The 23,562-nt window shown below is 39.5% G+C and overlaps 1 protein-coding gene across 1 annotated transcript in view; it reads left to right on the top strand.

Moving 5' to 3' along the window:
- Positions 1-1,361: 1,361 nt before the first annotated feature.
- COL28A1 (collagen type XXVIII alpha 1 chain) overlaps positions 1,362-23,562 on the top strand; it is a 154,153-nt gene continuing 131,952 nt past the window's right edge. The window contains exons 1-7 of the mRNA XM_080818277.1: positions 1,362-1,499; positions 2,647-3,203; positions 9,229-9,249; positions 10,965-11,021; positions 13,531-13,584; positions 15,472-15,513; positions 20,067-20,093. Of these exons, the coding sequence (XP_080674403.1) occupies positions 1,376-1,499; positions 2,647-3,203; positions 9,229-9,249; positions 10,965-11,021; positions 13,531-13,584; positions 15,472-15,513; positions 20,067-20,093 (882 nt within the window). The 5' untranslated portion in view covers positions 1,362-1,375. The remainder of the gene's footprint in view (positions 1,500-2,646; positions 3,204-9,228; positions 9,250-10,964; positions 11,022-13,530; positions 13,585-15,471; positions 15,514-20,066; positions 20,094-23,562) is intronic.

The following is a 23,562-nucleotide window of genomic DNA, read 5'->3' as shown; positions in this document are numbered from 1 at the left end:
CGTTGACGTTGGTCAATTGCCCCTGATGCCCTTGCCTTGCCCAGAGGTGCTTGACCCTACTGATACAGAGTCAGCTTCATACATTTCCCGCTAGACGATGTCAGCTGAGGAGCAGATGATGGCGTGGAGCCATCCTTTGGTTCATCCTCAACCCAACAGCTTTGATTCCTTTTTGGTTTTCTCCATCTGGCACGTATGAAAGGAGCCAGTCATCCATTCCCTTTCTCACTGCCTGTGCATATATTTCTACCCCCTACTCGAGCCTGGAAAAATCGTGCTCATGATTTCCCAGTTCCCATTCCCTGAAGGCAAAGTGAAGGAAAATGTGATTTCCTTTTCCAGAACTTTTGAAGTCAGTATGGTTTAAGAAAGAAAGCATTTCCAAACCATGCAGAACATTGGTTCAGAAAAAGCTTTCTTGTTCCTTCTCAAGTATACTGGGCTAGCCCCACATGATTCTTCTCTTGCCAGGGAGGCCCGTGGGTCTAAAAGTCATTTAGTGTAGAGCTGGGCATATTGAGACATGAAGATGGCTGTAGATTTTAAGACAGGATTGGATTTTTCATTGTTAATCTACCCAGAAAAATAGTTTCACAGGAATGGTCAGAGGAAGTGCTTCCTGATTTAAAGTCTTGTTTCCGTCCATCAGTTTTTCACTAGAAGAACAGTGTTGCTGAGCAAATCTATTATTTTTGCTCTCATACTCTCTTGATTCACTGGATATGTATGCAGCCATAGTCCAGCTTGGATCTCGGCTGTAGATGAAGTTTCCAAGTAAGAGTACAAAAAAGAAATGGTGTTCTATGGGAATTGGAAGGGCGATTTCATTTTTGACTTGGCTTTTGAGCTAACTGAAGTTGTGCATGTATTATTAAGACTGAAATGATGGTGGTTCTCTACTATCCTGTAAAAATATTGAGATTATCAGGAATTAGTTATAATGAAACAACCAAGTAGCAATCTGATATCACCTTGAAGAATGTGACAATGTCAAAACATACCCTGTATTTGAGCCATTGTCGTCATATAGAGTAGGACTGAAGTGTTTTTAAATGGTTTTCCCTACTCTCTGCTCCCCATAATAAAATGGGAAATTCAGATTACTTGGATGTAATTCTTTGACTATATAGAAACATGCACTCATAAATGTTTGGTTGTGGTGCCATGATTTACTTGGATTTGAATCTTTTAAAATCTTGATATACATGTTTTTCTGTAAATATGAATGAAAATCCTTTGCTCCTGTCACAAGCCAGTTTTCAATTCTGCTGGCTTAAAATTAGAAATAGCAAACACTGTATTTTATGGAAGTATTTACAACTGATTTTTCTATTAAAGGTGTTACAAGACAGATGACTTTCCACCATCTACCATAATGTGGAACAGAAATTTTGTCTTCTATCTCCTGCTTTTGCCAGCTTTTATGAGTCAAACAATGTATGGACAAAGAAAGAAAGGATCAAAGTCTAACTCCCTTGCAAGGAAAAATGATCTCCAGGGTAAAAAAAAACATGTTTTGGTTTTGTTTTTAATGATTAGTTTTAGCCTGTTAAAACACTAATATGAATTTTTCCAAATAGCAGTTGATGTAAATAACAAACCATATATGTAAACATATATGTATCATCCTATTTTAATATACTTATATTATGATAGTAATATACCCTCTATACTTACAGAGCATACTTACAAAAACATCAGGTGTTTCAGAGCCCTCGTACATTTATTATCTCATTTGAGCCTCACAGTAGCTTTGTAAAATGGGAGTGACAGAGACTGCCACTGTCATAGATACAGAAATTGAGGCCCAGAGACTTTAAGTGGCACATCCAAGGCCATTGGCAAATTAACAAGTAAGAGCTAGAATTCAAACTTAAGTTCTCTGCTTTTACGTTTCTTTCTCCCTCATTGCTACAATGTGATGTGTATAGTCATTTTCTCCCTTGATTTTAAAAGAAGCTACAAACCAAAACCCACCCACCCAAAACAAGATAGGACCTCACCAATGTGACACACAACCTGAGAATCAGGCAGAGCATTATTTACTTCTAGAAACTTTGCCCAGTATTTGTTGAATTTTAGGGGTGCCTGGGTGGCTCAATTGGTTAAGCGTCTGACCCTTGATTTTGGTTCAGGTCATGATCTCAGGGTCGTGAGACTTGAGCCCCAATGTTGTAAGATCAAGCCCCATGTCTGGCTTCAGGTTCCATGTGGAATCTGCTTGAGATTCTCTCTCTCCCTCTGCCTCTGCCCCTTCCCCCCCCATCTCTCTTTAAATAAATAAATAAAATTTTGAAAGTATATATTTGTTGAATTTTTAAACAATTGGAAAATACTCAAAATAGAATTTTGTTTATTTGTTTGCTTCTGACTTGCATGATTTTACAAGAGGCAAAGAATTTATAGATTTGGAAAGAGATTTAGTACTTTACAACTTAAACCCTACCTGCAAGATGCCTCTTTTTCACTCCCCTGTCCTGTCAAAACAAAACAAAACAAAAACAAAAACCCCCAAACCCCAAAACCCAAAAAGCCAAAAAAACCCAGCAAACACATACACATCACACTACCCAAGGGCTTTCCTGATGCTAAGTCATTTCATGGGGAGGAACAAATATTTTGCCTAACTTCTTTGTTCTATTTCAGACTCCACTTGCTTCATAGATGTTGTCTTCATTGTGGACAGCTCCGAAAGTTCTAAAATTATTCTCTTTGATAAACAGAAAGATTTTGTGGCTAGCTTGAGTGATGAGGTTTTCCAGTTGACCCCAGTTGGCACCTTGAAATACGACATCAAACTGGCAGCGCTTCAGTTTAGCAGCTCTGTCCAAATCGATCCACCTTTTTCTTCTTGGAAGGATCTGCAGACGTTTAAACAGAGGGTCAAGTCTATGAATTTCATTGGGCAAGGCACCTTCTCTTACTATGCCATCTCCAATGCCACTGGGCTACTTAAGAGAGAAGGGCGTAAAGATGGTGTGAAGGTGGCTTTGCTGATGACCGATGGCATTGACCATCCAAAGAATCCAGATGTTCAGAGTCTTTCTGAAGATGCCAGAACTGCAGGAATATTATTTATCACCATTGGACTTTCCACTGTAGTCAATGAAGCCAAACTTCGTTTGATATCTGGGGATTCATCCCGTGAACCCATTCCACTGTTAAGTGATCCAGCTCTTGTAGATAAAATTCGAGATCGCCTGGTAGGTACCAAATGAATTGGTTACATGTATATATTCCTGATCATAATATTGATACCTTGATTACAAATTCTGTAAGGATAGATAGTGGGTCAGAAGGATGAAGGAAAAAGAATCCACCTGGGAAATCGGTAGGAGAATCTTTCCGAAGTCTCTCTTCACTTCCTTGATAGTTTAAACCAGATAAACTGGGAAAGAACAAGGCTCATGCTCTGGAATTGCATTCCTAACTTTATTGCTAGCCAATGCTGGGGATTTTGGAAGAATTACTTTCCAGTCATACACTTCAGGCTCCTGTTTATACGTCCTGGGATCATGAACACTGCTGACTTACATTCAATTTGTGGTCAACTTGTGGTCTGCTATATTTGTACTAAGTTGATTTTTTCCCATTTAACATCTGCAGAAATATTTTGACTTGATGTCTTATACTGCTATATTATTCTACTCAAGCAAAGTTCATAGACTTCCAATTTTTTTTATTATGTCCTTGTTCTTGGGTATTAGCAGGCTCACCCATTAAAAATCACCTGTGACTTGCAGTCACCCAGTGGTTTCCTCCCTGCAGATCAATGAGTACCATTTGTTTGGTCTGATTAGTTGTGTCAATGCTTTTCTTTGTTGATCAGCTGTGTGTGAGATTCTTCCCTTTCTGCTTGGGAAAACACAAGGCAAAGCCATCAAAATAAAATCCCTCTTCACAGCGTTTCTCAAGAAAACTCCCGGAGAAAAAGTGGTTAATTTGTTAAGTGTTAAAAATTGATTTTTTAAAAAAAATATTGATTTTTTTTCTTTAGCAGAGAGCAGGGCAAATTTGTCCTTTATGGACTGAACATTTCATGTGGTTGTTTTCTATGGGTTGCAAAAAACCCTCAGCCTTGTTTTAGAGATTGTTTTGGCCCTTTTGTCCCTTCCCACAATCCTTTTCCTAACATTATTCTTTTAACTTACAAGTCAATATAAACTATAAGATAATAGCTAATAAGTTATTATTATAACTGTTGTTTTCAGCACAAGACATTGACTTTTTAAAAAAATCTAAATAATAGTTACCACAACTTGAGTGCTCTGTGTATTAGGCATTTTTCTAAGCACTTTACAGATTTTATTTTATTCAATGATTACAACAATCTTATGATGTAGGTAATATTATCCTCATTTTAGAGTTGAAAATGTAAGGACAGGCGAAGGCCCTGGGGTCTTCCTGCTTAATCCTGTGAAGTTATATTGGAAGGGGAAAATGGTCACTGTGTTTTAAGGTTTTCTGAGTCAGAGCTGCCTTGAAACAGTTAAGCATCAACTCTCTTCCAAAGTTCTATTGTTTCTAGCCTCTTTTTGTTGGGCATTGGGAGAGCTCTGCCTAGGCTTGAGATGAAGAATTCGGCCCCCTGGGGACATAGAATGAGGGTTCATCCTGAGCATCTCTCTCTGTCTCTCTCTCTGACTCTGTCTCTGTCTCTCTCTCTTTCTCTCTCTCTTTTTTTTTTCTTAAGATTTTATTTATTTATTTGACAGGAGAGAGACAGCTAGAGAGGAAACACAAGCAGGGGGCGTGGGAGAGGGAGAAGCAGGCTTCACACTGAGTAGGGAGCCCGATGCGGGGCTCCATCCCAGGACTCTGGGATCATGACCCGAGCTGAAGGCAGAAGCTTAACGACTGAGCCACCCAGGTACCCCCTGAACATCACTTTTGCATAGAAGGGAAATGTGAAGGGGTGCCTGGTTACCTGCCTACCGCTGCCTATGCCGTAATTTAAGCAGTCCTGACCACCGAACCCAAAACGGAAGATTCCAGATGTGTAGGAGAGAACCTTGGAGTTGAGATAACGAGTTGCCAGTTGCTGACTGTGGAAGATACAGGACAGGCAGCTCCTTGTTTGGCCAGTGGTATAGGCTGAGGAGGTTCCTACTGCTTCCTGACACATCCTCCTCGCAGAGAGCTCCTGCCCAACCCAGAGCACAGGATCTTGGCAATACACGTGAAGCAGGACTATTTGTCCGTTTCTGAGGAAACCGGAGAATGACCAAGTGTCCCCACGACCCTGCTCTTCCTTAGCATCCTGTGATTTCAGCTTGTTTGTTCAGATGGAAGCTCTATGAACAAGCCACTTCTCAGGAGAGGCTGCTTTCTGAACACTTTCAACATCCAAAGGGCTTATTAGGCCCTTCAGAGAACAATATACTGTTTCAATGTTTCAAATCGTCTCTGTGTAGGAGGCAGAACTTGAATCCTGATCAGGCCATTGGAAAAATTCCTCATCTCATCTATTTCTTGTACATCTTTAGGTGAATTCCTAAACTTTTCATTTTGAAATAATTATGTAGTTGACTTTTAAAAATAAGTTCATTAGGTATAATTTAAGTACAAAACTGCATCTACTTAAGGTACACAGGTCTCTGAGTTTTGATAGACATATACATTCACGAACCCACCAACGCGGGTAGGATACGGAACATGTCCGTCACCCCCAAACCTCTTCATGCCTCTTTACCAGACATCTTTCCCTGGCCTCTTAGCTCCTGATCTGATTTTGGCCACTTCAGATTAGTGTACACATTCTAGGCTTGTATACAAATAAGCTTATGCAGTGTGTACTCTGTTTCTGTCGCTTCTTACTCCTGGCATAATGATTTTTGGAATTCAGCTGGGCTGTTTTTTGCATCAGCAGTTTATTTTTTGTTGTTGTGGAGTAGACTTTAGTTGAATTTTAATGGACATGAGTGCCTGCAATGAATAGATCTTGCAGGATCCAAGACAAATCAAGAAATCATTCCCAACTCCTTGGCATCTCTAGGAAAAAGAATCATTTAAGAACCCCATGAAAACACTTCAGTTCTGAATAGCCTCAGAGAGACTTGATGACTCCACACGGAAGAGGATATAGACAATGTTTTAATACTATGTTATTATGATTTACGTAACGCTGTTGAAACCAAAGAAACAGTTTCAACCCAATGTCCATATATGTTAGGTGGTCTTTTAGAGGAGATTTTATGGAAGCTATGTGGCTACTACACTAAGCTGCAAATATCTTTTTGTCAAAGAGTTTGTCATCCTCACCTGTTAAGTTCTTTATTCTCATCCCATTTGCTATTGTACCAATGACTTTGACACCTTCCTTACGTTTCCTCTGTCCCTTTCTCATAGCATTGACCTCATACTCATTCACAAAATCGGCAGTTCCATTCTAGCCTTCTGCTTTTAAATATACACCATCATAAAACTCTTCCTCCATTAATAACATGCACCTTCTTTTGCTTTGGGGAGGTCTTGTCTATTTGTTCTTTCCATTTAGACTGTGGTATCCACCTAGGTCCTCATTGAACGTGCCCTTCCCTATGCCTTTGACCATGTTCTCCCAGCTGTCCTCCACATAACCTGCCTCTCTGCTTAAGTGAAAGCACTCACTTCATCCCAAGGTGTCCGGCTATGTCCACATGGGCCCTTTTTGTCCATTCTTTTTAAATATCCCTCCTCACTGCTTCCTTTGTCTTCCTGCTCACACTGACCTTTATGATTTTTTCCCTCATGACCTTTGATATACAGAACTGCATTCCATCAATGAGTTGGTCCTTTGCATTCTGCTCTTGGAAATTATCCAGAAAACCCACCTATTTCAAGAAAATGTCTTGTTACCCACCTCCCCACCCAGTCTGGGATCTCCTTCCCACGCTGCTTGTTGTGTGCTGTTTTCTGTCACTGGAGCTTATAGACTATAAGTGCCCTTAGGGATAGAGTTTTTTTTTGTTTGTTTGAAACAATCTTATCTATTGTGAGTCTTGGGTCCGTTTTTGTTTCCATAGGAATACAAATTCCAGCAAACACAAAATCAAATGAGTTCCAGAATTAGTTATGTTGTTATGGCTTTAAGCCCCATGACACATGTTTTTAAAGAGTTAATATGGCAAAGCAGAAATTAAATTTTCAAAGGAAAGGCTGAAAAAAGTATCAAATTATACATCAGGCAAAATAGCTAAATTCATGAGTTTAAAAATCGATGTTGGGTAATAGAAAAGTGTTGCTTATTATAAAAGGTTGTAAGGTAATAAAACTTTGGATTTTTATTTCAGCAGCTTTTTTTCAAATATTACAGTTTGACTTGAATTATTAGTTGTTTATTGTCTCTTGAACTCTTTTCAAATTCCTTTCTCTCTCTCTCCCTCCTAGAGAAACTAAATGTGTTTAAAATATTTTTAAAATTTGGATCATATTCTACATATCCACCTGCAACTAGCTTTTTCACTCAGTATCTTTGGAAAATTTTTTGTGTTGAAATATGTAGATCCAATGCATTCACCAGAACCACTGAATAATATTTCATTTATTGATCCATTCTAATATTGATGGATATTATTTCCAAATTCCAAAATTATTTCCAAATTTTCACTATTAAAAATGATGAATGCTGAAATATACAGGATCTACAAGAATTTCCCTAAGACTTGTCTGCAAGGAATGTCAGAATAACAGGTGGGAGCAAGGACATGTCTTGAGCAGCCTAGAAGTAAAGCAAACACATCTTCAGGTTTCTAGGCACGGCCACATGTTCTGGAGAGGGTAAATGCTATTTTACACCAAAACTGTCAGTATATCTGAATTCCCACTTCTTCCCATGACCTGCTAGTTCACAAAGATACAAGTATCTCAACTGCTTTCTGCCTGGATTTACATTGGCTGGAACTTCTAAATCACTGGGGTGGGGAGTGGGTGGGGGGGATGGGAGGAAAGAGGGCCAGAGGTAAGACTCTGAATTTTGTAGATAGGCTCTGTAGCCAGAGTTTTACAACTCCTGAGACAACATAGTCAAACTTTCTTGTTTTTCATGTACGTGGAAAATGACCTTCATGGATTATGGGTCTTGCCCAAGGCCACACAGCTAGTTAACAGTGGACACAGGATGAAAACCCTGGATGACACTTAATTCCCAACCTAATTTTTCCTCCCATTGCATCACAAGGACCACTTAAAGCATTTTGTTAAATCTTCTTTCTGTATTATTAGTTTGTATGGAAATAAAGGTAAAGGAAAAATAAAACTAAAGGGATGTGAGGTCCTCCCTAAGGTACAATTCTGACTTATCTTTAACTTCCTCATTACAACTTTCATTTTTAGTATCTTGCAACAAATATTCTAGTGATTTTTCCTCCCACTTTTATTTTATCATATGCAAATTAACCCTTCGATTTCATCATAAGGCATCAATCTGATCCACAGGTTTTACGTTATGGAAGCAATAATTCTATCTGTAAGCCTAGGTTAATTTCTTTCCCATGTTTGGCTTCAGACACGGCCGTCAGGACACTTGTCAGAAAATGCCCCACTAAGCTGAAATAGGGTAGGGAGGCTGGCATGTTAGACAAAAACCAGATTGTGAGTTTCTAATTTAAAGGAGCTTTGAAAAAAAATTCTGCTTAATTCATTTCTGTGTAGGTATAAAGTAGCACTTGATCTTGGTTAGGTGGTTTGGCCAAGTGTATGACCTTGGGCAAGTCACAGCCTTGCAGACCCACGTTTCCCTAGGGCAAGATGAGAGGTTGGACCTGATTGACTTCAAAGATTTATTGATATTTCATAAAATGATCACTCTGAAATTAATGTTTAATGCTGAAAAACAAATGCATGCATGTATAGAGATGGAAAAGCAAAAGAAGAGAAAACACAATTTTGTATCCTGGCTAAGTCTTTGTGAGTAAACATAAGAAATTTTTATTATGGCTTATTAAGCTGATAGCCAAATTACGGAGTTTGGAGAGCTGATAGACAGAAAGATAGAACATAGGATGAAACAAGATGAAATTCCTAGAAAACAGAATAATTTTTAATGTTAGCGCCCTTCATGTCTCTTATTATATGGCTGTGTTCCTTGGGTGCTTGGCAGGTAGGCTCTATTGCTTTTACAAGGTTAAAAAGCTGAATTGCTATCCTTCTTGGAAATTGCATATCCCATAGGGAATGATTAAGACTAATAAGAAGCTGGAAGCAGAACTATGAATCGAGTTAATGTTTTACTCTTTTTTTCTCTCCTAGGATATCTTATTTGAAGAGAAGGTAAGCACCACATGCTTTGATTACTATGAATTAACTCTCAAAGTCTGCATAATCAAATCAGCATTATAATTCACATTAGAAGATAAGGTTTGTCTGCATAGAAATGCTTAATTCCTTTAAAAATGAACCACTCTATTCTGAGGGAGCCATCTGATTTCTTTATGTTGCTAAGTCTACTACAGGTTTCAAAATCTGGAAAAAATAGGAAATATTTTAATATGATTTCAAAGAGTAATTTTAGACATCATTGATAACCAAATAGCATAGTTGTTTTGTTTTTTAAGATTTTATTTTTAAGTAACCTCTACACCCAAGCAGGGCTCTAACTCACAACTCCGAGATCAAGAGCTGCACACTCCACTGACTGAGTCAGCCAGGCACCCCGCAAAAGGCGTCGTTTCTGCTTATTTTGATATGACTTCCTTTGTTCTAAGCATGTCTCTGACACCAGCTCCTAATAGGGGTCCTCCACTTCGGGAGGTGTGCCTGCGTTTGGCTGGGATCCCTGGCCAAGAGAGACAGCTCAGAGTCTCGTGCTACTGCCTGGTGATTGAGTTTAAGCTCATTCTCCTTGACGGTGGCAAGCAAACCAAGTAGCAGAGGAAGCTGGCCAGTATCTGCTGGATGGTGCTTAGCACAATAGATGACCACCAGGTTACCAAGAACTTCTATACTGGACGTGTGTTTCTTAAAACAGAGTTTGGAACATGCAAACATTGTTGGATCAGCTGCTGATTAAGCATCAGGAAATTTACAAGGAGTATTGCATAAAATAATAGGAGCCAACCAAACCCTGCAGAGCACCACGCTTCCTCAAATGGTCAGATGCAGTATTACTTTAAGTACCACTGAGACAGGAAAGGACCCTGCCAATTAAACTATGATATAGCACCTTCTTGTAAGTGACAATTCTTGATTTTATACTTATGGTAAGAGTCCCTTTCGATTTATTTAGATATAGATTGTTAAACCCTCTATCACTTCTGTGTATACATATACAGGACAACTGAGGCAAACTAAATTGGTCATTTCTAAAACATCTTCGCATTCAGAGTCTGAATCTTCTGAATCACTTTTTGGCTCTGACGCCCTTCCTCCCCCACCCCCCCCCCCACTGGCCCCCAATATCAGCTTCTGGGCCATCAAAAACACTGGTGCTACAGCTTTTCTTGAGTGTTCTCCAGGAGCGTCTCTGGAGTTTTCTTCCATTTCATTCTGTGAGTTTTGATGTACATGGGCAGAAAATAACAACGTCATTATGATCAGGCCTGATTCAAAAAAGACTCATTCTTGATTTTAGACATGTTAAAATAAGGACAAATATATGTCCTGGAATTGATAAGATGTGGTGTGTCACAATGTTTTCCTTTAGGATTAAAGGAGTAGTTGATATTCGTATATTGAGCTTTGATGTGCCATAGAGAAGAGAAAAAGCAGAAGTTCCCCAAATCCACTGAAAATAGTTACTTTCTTTTTTCACTGGCAACTAGATGTCATGCATGTATTTTCGATGGGAGGTCTGTTTTATAGAACCATGGCAATGTTGACTAGCTTAGATCTGAGGTAGCCTAGAAGAATTGAAAAGGGAGAACAAAATCTCCGTAATTTGAAGGTAAAATTTTGTTGAGGGACTGTTCTATCTAGTTACATACTGAATAAGATCTGAAATGCTGCATTTTATTGTGTGTTAATATGGGATTTCATTCTTCATGCAGTGTGAACACAAGATTTGTGAGTGTGAGAAGGGGGATCCAGGTGACCCAGGGCCTCCTGTGAGTATGTTTCCACTTTGAATGGAGGGTCAAGTCAGGAACCCTAGTCACGATTTTTCTATTTACCTTGGAAATGCCAGGGCTGGTTTGCGCAGCTCAACAGCAGTGGTGTGCAAATAGCAGCAAACAGGGAAATGCTGTTTCTTTCTTCTATTCCTAAAGGGATACACTCTGTCCTTAGAAATAAGCCTGGGATTTTGCTGACTGAACAGAGGGCAGATTTGGTTTAAAATGATGAAATTGTTTTCACAAAGGATGTTCCAGCATCCCTTCTGATGTGACAATTGGGGCCAGAATTTCTCAACACTGGAGAGAAAATATAGGAAAAGAGATTATACAAACCCTCGGTGCTTTAGGGAAAGCTTTAGCCTACTCCGCCTAGAAACAAGTGACACAGATCTCCTCCCTGGAAGTGTGTGTGTCTTCGCGTGTATCCAAGAACAACACCAGGTGGCCTCTCGGGGAGGAAGCTGGTGAGAAAAGCTTTGGGGATTAGAGTGAATTCTGTGAAATGGAACTTGGCAACTAAAGGTTAAAGGCAGGATTTATTACGATGACTCAACTCTTGATAAAATAATCCCCAAAGAAGCGCTTCCTTTATATTCTGGTCTAACATCTGGGAGGGGACATGTATGCACTGGGAAGGTATTTGCAACAACATTGCCATGACTGGAGATACTGTGTATTTCTCTAACACATATCATCAAAGGCATCCATGCTGCTTAGTCAGTATTCCATTTACTTATGTGGTTTCAAACCCTATAGGTCAAAAGCTCAGTGGACATATTTCACAAAAATTGTGGATACAGTTTTTGAACAAATGCTTGTATTTGGGCACAGGGAAGAGAATGTGTACTGTGAATTTCTTAGACTAAGCCACATTTTCTCTTGAGACTCAGGTCCAAAGACTATACTTTTCAAATCATTCTACCAATTAGGGCATTAGAAAGTGGGGATGTTTGTCTTTTTTTTCTTTTTCCTAAAATGTTAAGTTAGATACATTACAGAACAGTATGGCAGCCAGTTGAAGCTGATTTTGGCTAAATTAAAGTTTTAATGTTCCCTTCTTATAAAGTCTTAGTTTATATTTCTTACACCAAGAAATTGCTGGGTGGGAAGGTTTGCTTGGGATTGTGTTTACTTGGGAAGGTTTACTTGGGATTGTGTTCAATTGTGTTTTAGGATGAACAGTAAGAAAATTCACAGTTGCTGAGCTAATCTGACAATTTCAATCACTCAGTATTGTTTGAGATTAGCTTAGCACTTTCTAAAAAGTAATACATATATATATATTTTTTCAAGATTTTATATATTTATTTGAGAGAGAGAGAGCGAGCACAGTAGTGGGGAAGAGGGGTAGCAGGAGAAGGAAAGCAGGCTCCCTGCTTAGCAGGGAGCATAATGTGGGGCTCGATCGCAGGACCCTGGGATCATGACCAGAGCCGGAGGCAAACACTTAACTAACTGAGCCACCCGGGCACACCAAACGTATCATTTTTAAAAAAAAGATTTTATTTATTTATTCTAGAGAGAGACAGAGGGAGAGCCCAAGCATGGGGAGGGACTGAGGGAAAGAGAGAATCTCAAGCAGATGCCCCATTGAATAAGGAACCCAACACGAGGCTCAATCCCAGGACCCGGAGATCATGACCTCAGCTGAAATCAAGATTTGGTTGCTTAACCAACTGAGCCACCCAGGCATCCTGCCATATATTTTTTTTAAACCAAAGTATAGTGGACACACAGTGTTATATTAGTTTCAGGTGTTCAACATACTGACTATACAAGTTTATATGTTATGCTGTGTTCCCTCCCGAGTGGAGCTACCCTCTGTCACCGAGCAGTGCGATTACAATACCATTGACTCTATTCCCTATGCTGCACCATACCATGTTTGAACTGGGATAGACATAAAACTAGCATTTACTGGGGCGCCTGGGTAGCTCAGTGGATTAAGCTTCTGCCTTCAGCTCAGGTCATGATCCCAGGCTCCTGGGATCGAGCCCCGCATTGGGCTCCCTGCTCAGTGGGGAGCCTGCTTCCCTTCCTCTCTCTCTGCCTACCACTCTGCCTACTTGTGATCTCTATCTGTCAAATAAATAAATAAAAATCTTTAATAAAAAAACAAACAAACTAGCATTTACTGAGTGTCCCTAAAACCAGTTCTCAGAAAAGCCAGGTTCCTGGGGTCTGAGAGTTGGAAAACATAACACCTTTCCGGAACAGGACTGGAACACTCTCTTCTCTCATCTTTGAAATTATCCCTTGGATATCAGACAAAGACAGTATCCTCTTTTGTGCAAATCTGGAGAATTTACCTGTTCAAGACAGTGCAGTCTTCCTGGTGTGTAGTAAAGGAGAGAATACAGTTGATTCTCTGCTTGGCAGGTTAAGTCTGCTTATAGTCTTCACTCCTTTTATGGGATGAAGCTGATCAGAAATTATTGTAATGTGTAAAAAACCAATAGGATGTGAGCTCAATATAATCTTTTTTTCCCTTTGCCTTCAGGGTACACATGGAAACCCAGGTATCAAAGGTGAGCGAGGACCAAAAGGAAACCCGGTAAATGAATAAACAGCTTTCCTTATAAACCACTGTATCTCTTTGTAGATTTATTTAAAGAACAAAAATGAAGAAAACAAAGAGCACTTTAGTATGTGTCAAGGCCAAAAATATGATGATTTCTGTGAAGATTACAGGATGCTTACTTCCTGTATTTTCTAACTGGGTTGTTTTAGCTTGCAAATCCTAAGTAATACATGACCATTTTAGTCAATAAGTCTAGGAAACCTAGGGATACTGAACAAATTGCAATCATACTTACATAGCGTTGGCTCAAATTAATTGCTACAATGTTCCATGAATTACTAATACATAGTTCATATCAGATTGACAATGACACTTAATGTTTTTTATAGATCCATTTTATGGAAAGCTGACCATTTCCATAAAATGGAAACCATTTCCATTTTATGGAAAGCTACCAGACCATCTTCAGGCATTTTCCCAATTCTTTTCTTTGTGTACCCATAAAACAACAACAACAACAACAACAACAAAAAAACTAGATTAATTCTAAAAAATCAGGTAATATTTCAGATGATGATCTACCAAGTTCAAGAGTGACTAAAAGAATCTTAGGGGAGAGAGATGATTATGTGAAAATTTATGGCAGAATTCTATGTAATGAAAAATAATAATTAAAATAAAGAGGAAAACAGAAATATTTGCACCAAATACAATGGATATTGGGTTAATTTATATAGTATATAAAGACTTTATAAAATGGATGAGAAAATATCAAGCCTCTAATAATCAAATGGTCAAAGGACCCAAATAATTTTCAAGAGAGGAAATAAAACCAGTAAATAAAGAAATAGAAAAACATTTAATTTCACTAGATAATTAATGAAATTTAGATAAAGACAATGAGGTATCCTTCGGTACTAATTATTCACACTTTAGAAACTTTGTAGTCCAGGGTTGTTGGGTGGTTTTTTTGCATGGAGAGGGGAGCAGTTTTCTAGTTCACATAGGGTTTTTTGTGTATGTGTATGCTTCAGATTTTTAAAAAAAATGACTGTTTTTGGTAGCACTTAACACAGAAATAAAATGAAAGTAATAGTAACCAGTGAGAGCAATGAGGTGATGAAACTGGTTTGCTCTTCATTGTAAAGGTAACTTGGTGCAAACATTTTGGAAAGCAATTAGACATTACATAAGAAGTATTCAAATATTCAAATTTTAACCCAATAGCTTCTCCTCTGAAACTGTGCTTAGGGAGGTAATGAAAAACAGAATAAGTTAGATGCATGAAAGTATTTTAGATGCATGAACCCCAATTGCTTGCTTGTCAAAGAAAAGGAATATGATGCATCCTTGGGTGTCCTTACAATACAAACACACACAATCCTACCCACTCATTATTTAGGTCTGAACTGATGCCATCATGTCTTCTTTTTTGTTTTGTTAAATACCTGCTTTAAATCTATGTTTACGTTTCATTTATTTAGCTTCCAATTTTGGGCCACATAATATATTTTCCTAAGTCTTGCTGAAATCAAGCAATTATTCTTAAGAACATTTTGGAAAACATTCCAAAGCCCCTTGGAGGAAAGCCAAAATGGCTGGCTCCGATGGGGTACAAGGCTGTATTTGAGAACAATGGCGGTGTTGTTAAACTGGGATGCAAAACTTGTCCTAAGCTGAGCAAATATACCTGGATCATGTGCCCCACGCATCTGACTTCGCTCCAAAGGACAAAGGCTATCTGAGCTGCTATTTTCTTCTCTAGATGGCATGGTGGAATGTCAATGGTAAAGGTCAAAGATTTTTTTTCCCCATGGGGTTAACCTGTTAATCTGGGAATTCTGAATAATGCATTTTATTGCACAGTCACTGTGCAAGCTGTGGAATTGTGACTGAGTTTCATTTGTTTGTTTGTCACAGGGTGATGCTCAAAAAGGGGAACCTGGAGAAAGAGGCCCGGGGGTATGTATACAACTGGAATGTCTTCCCAAGGAAGTAATCCAAGATGCTAGGATTCTGTAATTGATCATTGTGACCCCTCTACCACGAGTGCAAAAATGATTTCTATGTATGTGTGCTCTCAATGGCTCAGACAGGCAATCAGACAGATAGGATCTTAGAACTGGAGATGTGGGGAGAGAATGCTCTGCGCAACAGGAGTGAGGACGGACCGGGTAGTCAACCACAGGACGTTCTCTGATACTTAAGTGAGATTTGTGGGAGACTCAAATAAGAAAAATATCTTGCTTTGTGTCTTGTGTTTTTTTTTTCCCAATAAAGAATGATTTAAAAATTCTGTGAGCACAGAATTATATAATCTAAACTATGCTTCTGTAAATTGGATCTACAGACCCCTCCCAAAAGCTATCTTTCTAGCTGATGTATTATTCCTAAAGTTAGAAGATGTTAGAGATTGTCTGAGAGATAGTCACAGTAAATTTCTTCTTTTGCATTTTTCTGGGCAGTTTCAGTAAAGCAGCAAAGAGCAGGGAAGCATGCACCGTGAATTAAAAAAAAAGGCCATGTCACATTGTTCCTCCTGGCTGTCCCCTCGGTGAAAGCCCGGGGGTTGGATCCAGAGGTTTTAAAAACTGATCTCTTGGTGTTTTTAATCAACTTTACGAACAATGGAAATTCATTCAGAAATGTTAGCTATTCATTTAGGAAATATTTCTTACAGGAAGCATATTATTATTATTTATTAAAATAAAATTAAGACAAAACGCTTATATTTTTCAAAAAGCTTACTATGGGAGAGATGAAGATATTTAAAATAGCTACAATATTGGTTGCCAGAAGGGAGGTGGGGGGGTAGGCAAAATGGGTGAAGGGGAGCGAGAGGTATAGGCATCCAGTTATGGAATGAGTAAGTCACTAGGATAAAAGGTACAGCATACAAACCATAAAAGACTCTTAATCTCACAAAACAAACTGAGGGTTGCCAGTGGGAGAGGGGTAGGGAGAGGGTGGTGGGATTATGGACACTGGGGAAAGTATGTGCTATGGTGAGTGCTCTGAAGTGTGTAAACCTGGTGATTCACAGACCTGTACCCCTGGGGCTAATAATACATTATATGTTAACACATAGAATTTTGAAAACTTGTATGTGTTATCATGAACTTTTTTGATGAGTCTGGTGGCGATATTATTGAATGTGCTTCTAAAAATAATATTGTATAATAAAATCTGTTAAAATTGGGGGAAAAAAAAGGTACAGCATAGGGACTATAGTCAATGGTATCGTAATAGGGCTGTGTGGAGACAGATTATAACTACACTTGTGGTGAGCAGAACATAATGTAGAGAGAAACTGAATCACTATGTTTATACCTGAAACGAATGTAACATTGTGTATCGAGTATACCTTAATTAAAAAATAGCTACGTTATGAGGCAGAATGTAAAAATATTATAAATATTGCATGCACAAATTATTATGGGCACTCAGAGGATAGTGAAACCAGGGTAGGTTTTACAGGATGACTCCTGGAGCGTGAAGGATCATGACAGGCAAGGACAGAACAGAAGGGTGGAAGGCGGCTGGCGTTGCAGCTAGAGGGTGCCACGAGCAGCGACCTGGGGGAAGGCGATGTGTTGGAAAACGGTGAGGGGGGATGCCTGAAGACGAGTGTTGCCAGAAACAGTTGAAGGTCAGAGTGGGTGCTCCATGCTCTGCTAGGTGAGCGATTTATATGAGATGAAGCTCACAACCCAAGAGCCGTGTACTTGGAAGATCAATCTGGCCTGACTCTAAAGCAGAAATCGAAGGGGGAATAAGCAGAAGAAAGGAGCACTTATAAGGTTTTCTGTTACAGTCTGTACAAGAACAGGGATACTGGCTAAGGCTGCTTTGGACACTATGAAAGTCTCTAGCCATATGTGCTCACTGAACGGCTAGCCTGAATGGGGGTGTGCTGTAGGAGTAAAATACACAATGAATTTTGATGACTTAGTGCCAAAGAAAATGTAAAATATTTCAGTAATAACTTTTATACTGGTCATATGTTGAAATGTATTTCAGACCTGTGGGAATCAGTAAAAAAAATTATTATTATTATTATTATTGTTATTATTTTAGAGAGAGTGCATATGCATGCAAGAGTGGGGGGAGGGGCAGGGGCAGAGGGAGAGAGGGAATCTTAAGTAGGGTCCATGCCCAGCACAGAGCTGGACGCGGGGCTCAACCTCACAACTCTGAGATCATGACCTGAGCAGAAATCAGGCGTCGGACACTTAACCCACTGAACCACCCAGGGGCCCCTCAGTAAAATATATTGTTAAAATTTTGTTTCCACCTGTTCATTGTTGCTTTTTTAATGTGGCTATTAGGGAATTAAATTACATACGAGGCTCACACTCTATTGGACAGAACTGGGCACAATGATGATAGAATAGAAAAGAAGAGACCATTGTAAGAACCATGAAAAGGCTTTGGGGACTGACTCTGATTCATATAGTCAGCAAACATTTACTGAGCACGTGCTATATGCTTGGCCCTCTGTGAGCAAAACAGTCCCTATTTCACACAGTCTTCTAGCAGGGGGAGCAATAAACATACGAACAAATGAGATTTCGTCAGTGAGATGTGTTCTGGAAACATAAAACAAGGTCATGAGAGTGTTCTAGGCCAAGAGAGCAGTAGGTACAAAGACTCTTGAGTGGGAATAAGCCTGGAAGCCTGGAGAAATGGAAAGAAAGCCAAGACTTGGCAGAGTGGTGGTAGACAGGTTATGGAGATAGGCAGGGGTGGGTTACAGAGGGCCCTGCTGACTGACAGGGGTAGGGAGGATGGATTTAAAACCAAATGCAGTGAAAGCTGGTAGAGAATTTAAACTGGTTGGATTAGAGGAATGCAAGGAGCAGGTAGAGAGAAAAGATAATTATAAACTTTTGATTCTGTGTGATTTGAAATACGATGGTACCATTAATAGAAACAGGAAAGTCAGAAGGAAATTTGGCAGACTGATGAGTTCAGTTTTGGATATTTTAAATTTGAATGGTTTAAAACTAGTAATTAAGATGTCCTGAAAGGAAGGAAGGAAGGAAGCTGATAGTCACCAAACAATAAATTGAACCAGAGATTTCAGAAAGAAAAACGGGGCAGGGGGGAAGAGGATGCTATAAAAAGTAAGGTTTCTAGGCATCCGAAGTCTATATTCTTTTTAAAGTTTTAAACTTGCCTCTATTGACTTAGAATGTTTAAAACCTGAAAAAAAAAAAAGTAAGGTTCCTATTCATAAGCTATGTTGTCTCCTTCCTACATACAGTCTTAACTCTTTTAACATAAAATAATGACAGGATTTTAATATGGTTTTGTGCCGTCAGGGGTAGAGTCCCCGAGGCGGGAAGTCTAGCATTTTGTAGTTGCTGCAAACGTAAGTTGTCTTCATAAAGAACCCCAATTTGGCTGTCTATACTGTGGCCTTTAATTTGAAGCCCAGGATGAAAACTCAAACCCTTTCTGCTAATAAATATTTCCAAGATGAATTAAATTATAGTGTAACAATATTTTTGACTGTAGTTCTATTTTTATGTCCCATTTCTCAGTGACCGCTCATTTGGAGAGACGTGTTATTTCCTTCCCCAAGGTTTTCCTTTTTTGCCTTTTGTAAGAAAAGTCATACAAAACAGAATTCTCTAGTCTGACACGTGTAACTGCGATAATAGCTTGTTTATCCCGTTGGTTTCTGCAGCTCACTTAAACTATGTCTTACAATTCTATTTTCATACTTAAAAGCTATTGTCGTAGGAAAAAGACATGAAGCCCTATTTGGAAAAGGCTTGCTGTTGCTGAAAGTTGGTAATTTCGCAGTTCACTTAATATTCAGTAGCGTATTATTTAGAGGGCTCTTGGGCAGGGACACAATGGAAGAGGCTGTGCGGGAGTCCCCGGAGTGACACAGAAGAGGAGCAGAGGCACCGGCCCTGTAGTTAGCGGGAGATAAAATATAGGAACTTAAAGGTCACTGTCTCATTAGCGTTGATAAAGGGACCATTTGTTTCGTTGATGCTCTATATTCCAGGCCGAATTTGAAAGGAGGACCATAATGGATATAAATATTTATATACATTGGAAAGGCCATTATCTTAGCTCATTTTCAAAGCCCATTTCTCCAACAGCCTCTGTGGAACATTCTCAGCTGGGATGGTTCGTAGTTTAAAAGTCAATACAACAATTCTGAAAGGAGTATTATGGGTTGTCCTTTCTGCAACAAGTTTCAGTGTCTAACCTCTCCTTCAGCTGTGGACCCAAGGGTAAGGAACTGGGTTCGAAAAAAATATGTGGAACTGAGAATAGAATGTAATTAAGGGAAAAGTAGGTCCTTTTTTTCTCCCTTGTCAGCGCACATTCCCTAAGCTCATAGAGAATTAACATCGCTTAACATTTCCGTATGTGGTCTTCGTTTCCTTGACTTAAAAATGTGCTTTGTTATACTTTGTAAATGAAAAATATCAAATACTCCCTCCAACAATGTCTTCTAATATGTTTTACTCTTTCTTTCTTTTTTCAACTAGGGAATTCCTGGGTACAAGGGTGAGAAGGTAAGTTGGTAACAACCAATAGGGAGACCAGGATTTCAGAAAGAAAAAAAAACCTAACTGTATTTATGTACTTAATGAAAGTCGTTTTCCTTTATTTTTGTAAGTCTGGATTCCCTAAGTCTTAGATGTACTCTTAACTCTGTTAATACAAAATAATAGTAGAACTTAAGGTACAGGACATGTTGTAGGGGTGAAAGGCACCCTAAGATTCTTGAGATCAGGGTCCAGCCTCTTTCAGCTCTGCAAACACGAGAACCCCAATGTAACAGGCGTGCAACACAGATATCCAGACTCCAAGTTTCTACATATACATGGATGCATCAACAAGATGGTTAGGTTTCTTCCGTGCTGCCTCACTTCCTACAACACATAGACACTGGACCCTCTCACAGAATCAAGAAGATTTATCCTGGTGAAGAAATTAGGAACCGCTTAGTTCATACAGTCAGACATCTGGGTAGAGCTGGGTAGGGGTCTTGTAGGCCAGGGGCATAATTTTGACAAACAAAAGTTATGGGCTGGTGTGTTATTCTAGGATTCTTTGGCAGTTACAGGTTTGGAAACTGGAGGGGAGCTCCAGAACCTTTGAGTGTGTTCAATGGTTCATTCATAGTTTCATGCTACTGTTCTGTTAGCAGATTGTTTATCTGAAAGCAGAGTGTGCCTCTCTCATTCAGTCTGTCTACAACTTCAGACCCGGGTCAGAGATCTCGCTCTGGGTCTCCTCCGGCCTGAACCCCACTGGAGCCAGGAAGTTGAAGAGCAAGAGCTTGTGCCCCCTCGAACCTAGATAACCTAGGTAACCAAGACCCCAGAAGTCCCTGCAAAATGGCCTGGGCCTTCTTTGAGGGCAGATACAAACTTCTTTCCTCTGTCCATCTTTTTCCTGGGCCTGAGTGCAAAAAAAATGCAAGTCGTTTGTTGAGGCTGGAGGGGGCCCTGGTGGGAGCTTTGTTGTGCTGCTGCCTGGGACACCTGCGTGTGCATCGGTTCCACCTGTGGTGGAAGGAACCAGAAGTGGGGCGGAGTCAAGTGGGGGCAGGGCTGCAGGCTGTGGGCAAGGGGCTCTACTTGCCCATGGACCTCTGAAGAATATCAAAACTCTTTCATTTTGTATTCCTTTTGAAGGTAAATTTGTTGAAAGGGAAGTTAGAACATTAATAGTATACTAGCTTCATATATAGCTTTCAACAGTTTTGATACAGGGTATGTAGGCCTCCCCTTGCACTCTTGCCCTGGGCCCTTCATATATTAGAGGGGGGTCTACATACAGGCAAATAAATACATTCCCAGTCACTGGACGGGTTAAGTGCCTGTTTCTTCATCTGCATAGAACTGGATTAATGTAGGCTTCCTTAGTTTACAAGGTGGTTGGAGAATCAAATGGAATTATGGATGCGACAATGTATTATAAACTCTTTTCTGGTCTATAAATGTAAGGTGCTACCATGAAGAGGCAGGGAACAAATGTTAATACAGGAGAGTCAAGAATGTTTCAGGACTGTAAAATTGTCCTATATACAGTTGGAGAAAATTATCCAGGCCCTCCCATCTTGATTTATAATGTGAGCTACCCACAAACACTATATATATTTACACACACACACACATACACACACACACACACACACACATATTCATGTATATTTGTATATATGAAAAAACTCATTTAACCTTCTGGGAAATTACAGAATCACTGGTGGAGTTCTCATTGGGATAATACAAGTGTCAGAGTAAAGTGACCCTGAACCACTGACATTCAAACCAGAATTTGACCAGGAACAGCAGCATCAGAAATCAGAGGCTGGAAACAGAGCTAATTTGTTCAGAGCTTTCTGAAGCACTTGCTCTCTGAAACTGTGTAATTGTGGCCATTCCACAGGGATTACTGAGCCCACCAAAAAAGAAAACGCCTTTGCAGAGGCAAATAACATGAGTACAATATTTTCATTGATGGAAGCCTGCCCCCAAAACAAATGCTGGTCCTCAGGACCCTATAGCTAACAAATCTGTCTGGACAAGTGGAATGTGAATCCAGGCCAAAAGAATTTTGAGTGTATTTATGGTACTTTTCTGTTTTATATTTTGGTGCTTGACTCATTTTATTCCCATCCAACATTATTAAATTAATTGCTTTCTAACGGATTCTTCAAGAGTGATTTTCCATTTGCATTCAGAAATAAATGTTCAACTTGTTCTAAGTGAAAGCTCAGGTTTTCCTGGATCAGATTGACTCAGTTTGATGTGCCGAGAGAGCAGATTGCTTTTGAACAGAGGCATAGCTGGGTCGAGGAATTGCACCTCCTTCTTTCCTGCTCCTGATGCCAGCAACACCCCATGTAGTACCCGAGGCTAGTGTAAAGTAACTTGCAGACCATGGCAGGGTGGTTGATGAACATGGACCTGGGAATCTAACAGACTCAAGCCTGTGGTCATGGGCAAGCTATTTAATCTCTCTGAACATCCTTTGCCTCTCTCTCTCTCTAATCTAAAATAATCTGTTATGGAGATTAGCAGTAATGTAAAGGCTTTGGACTTTGGACCCTGACTGGTGGTTACAATCGTTATTTCCCTTCTTTAGAGCAGTGCTATTCCAAGTGTGCTCTGCCCATGTGTTGTCGGTCTGTGAACTGCTTGCTGGTATTTTGTGATGAGATAAAGCTTGCATCAGAATAGAAATCCACTGTATCACTAAATACACTGTTCAGCTGACATTCATTTTTCACCGTGTGAATCCTTTAATGGAGGCAGGGCACTGATGTTCACTGAGCCCAAGCTTCTAATGTCACGGTGTGGTGGCGCTTTGCGTAGTGTGCCTTAACGGCTCGTGGATTATACAGCAGTGGCAGAAAGACAGTAGTGAGGGCACTAGACTAGGAGTCACTGGCTGGCATGTACATGTAAGTAACTCATTTAACCTCTCCAGCTGAGTTGCCAGAGCTTAAAGATATGAATTGCTTTTAGGCAACATGGCCAGTGATATTGTAATAGTGTCGTATGGTTACAGATAGTCACTACACGGGGATGAGCACCGTGTCATATATAGAGAAGTTGAATCACTGTGATGTACACCTGAAACCAATGTAACCTTGTGTGTCAGTTATGCTCAAATAAAAGAAAAATTTAAAAGGAATTGCTTTGAGGTTCAGAAAAAAAATATGAAAGCAGTTGAACATTCTAACTTTAGTTGTTTTTCTAACTGCCTTTTATACCTTTTAGTTCTAATTACTCAGTCTTAGAAGTCTGATACAATGGATTGGTATTCAGAGGTCCCAATTCTCATTCTACTTGAGCAAGTTACTTAACCTTTGGAATCGCAAATTCTCAGCTATAAACTTGGGCTAATAATAGCTACGTCAGACAGTTGATGGCAGCTGAACCGAGATAAGGTCTGCAAAATAACATTGATCATAAACTGCAAAGCATAATTTACATGTTAGTTCTTTTTTTCCATTGCTATTCTAGGAAA

This window comes from Martes martes (assembly GCF_963455335.1).
Source record: "Martes martes genome assembly, chromosome: 11".
Classification (NCBI taxonomy): Eukaryota; Metazoa; Chordata; class Mammalia; order Carnivora; family Mustelidae; genus Martes; species Martes martes.
This window is presented reverse-complemented; position numbering and strand designations above follow the sequence as displayed.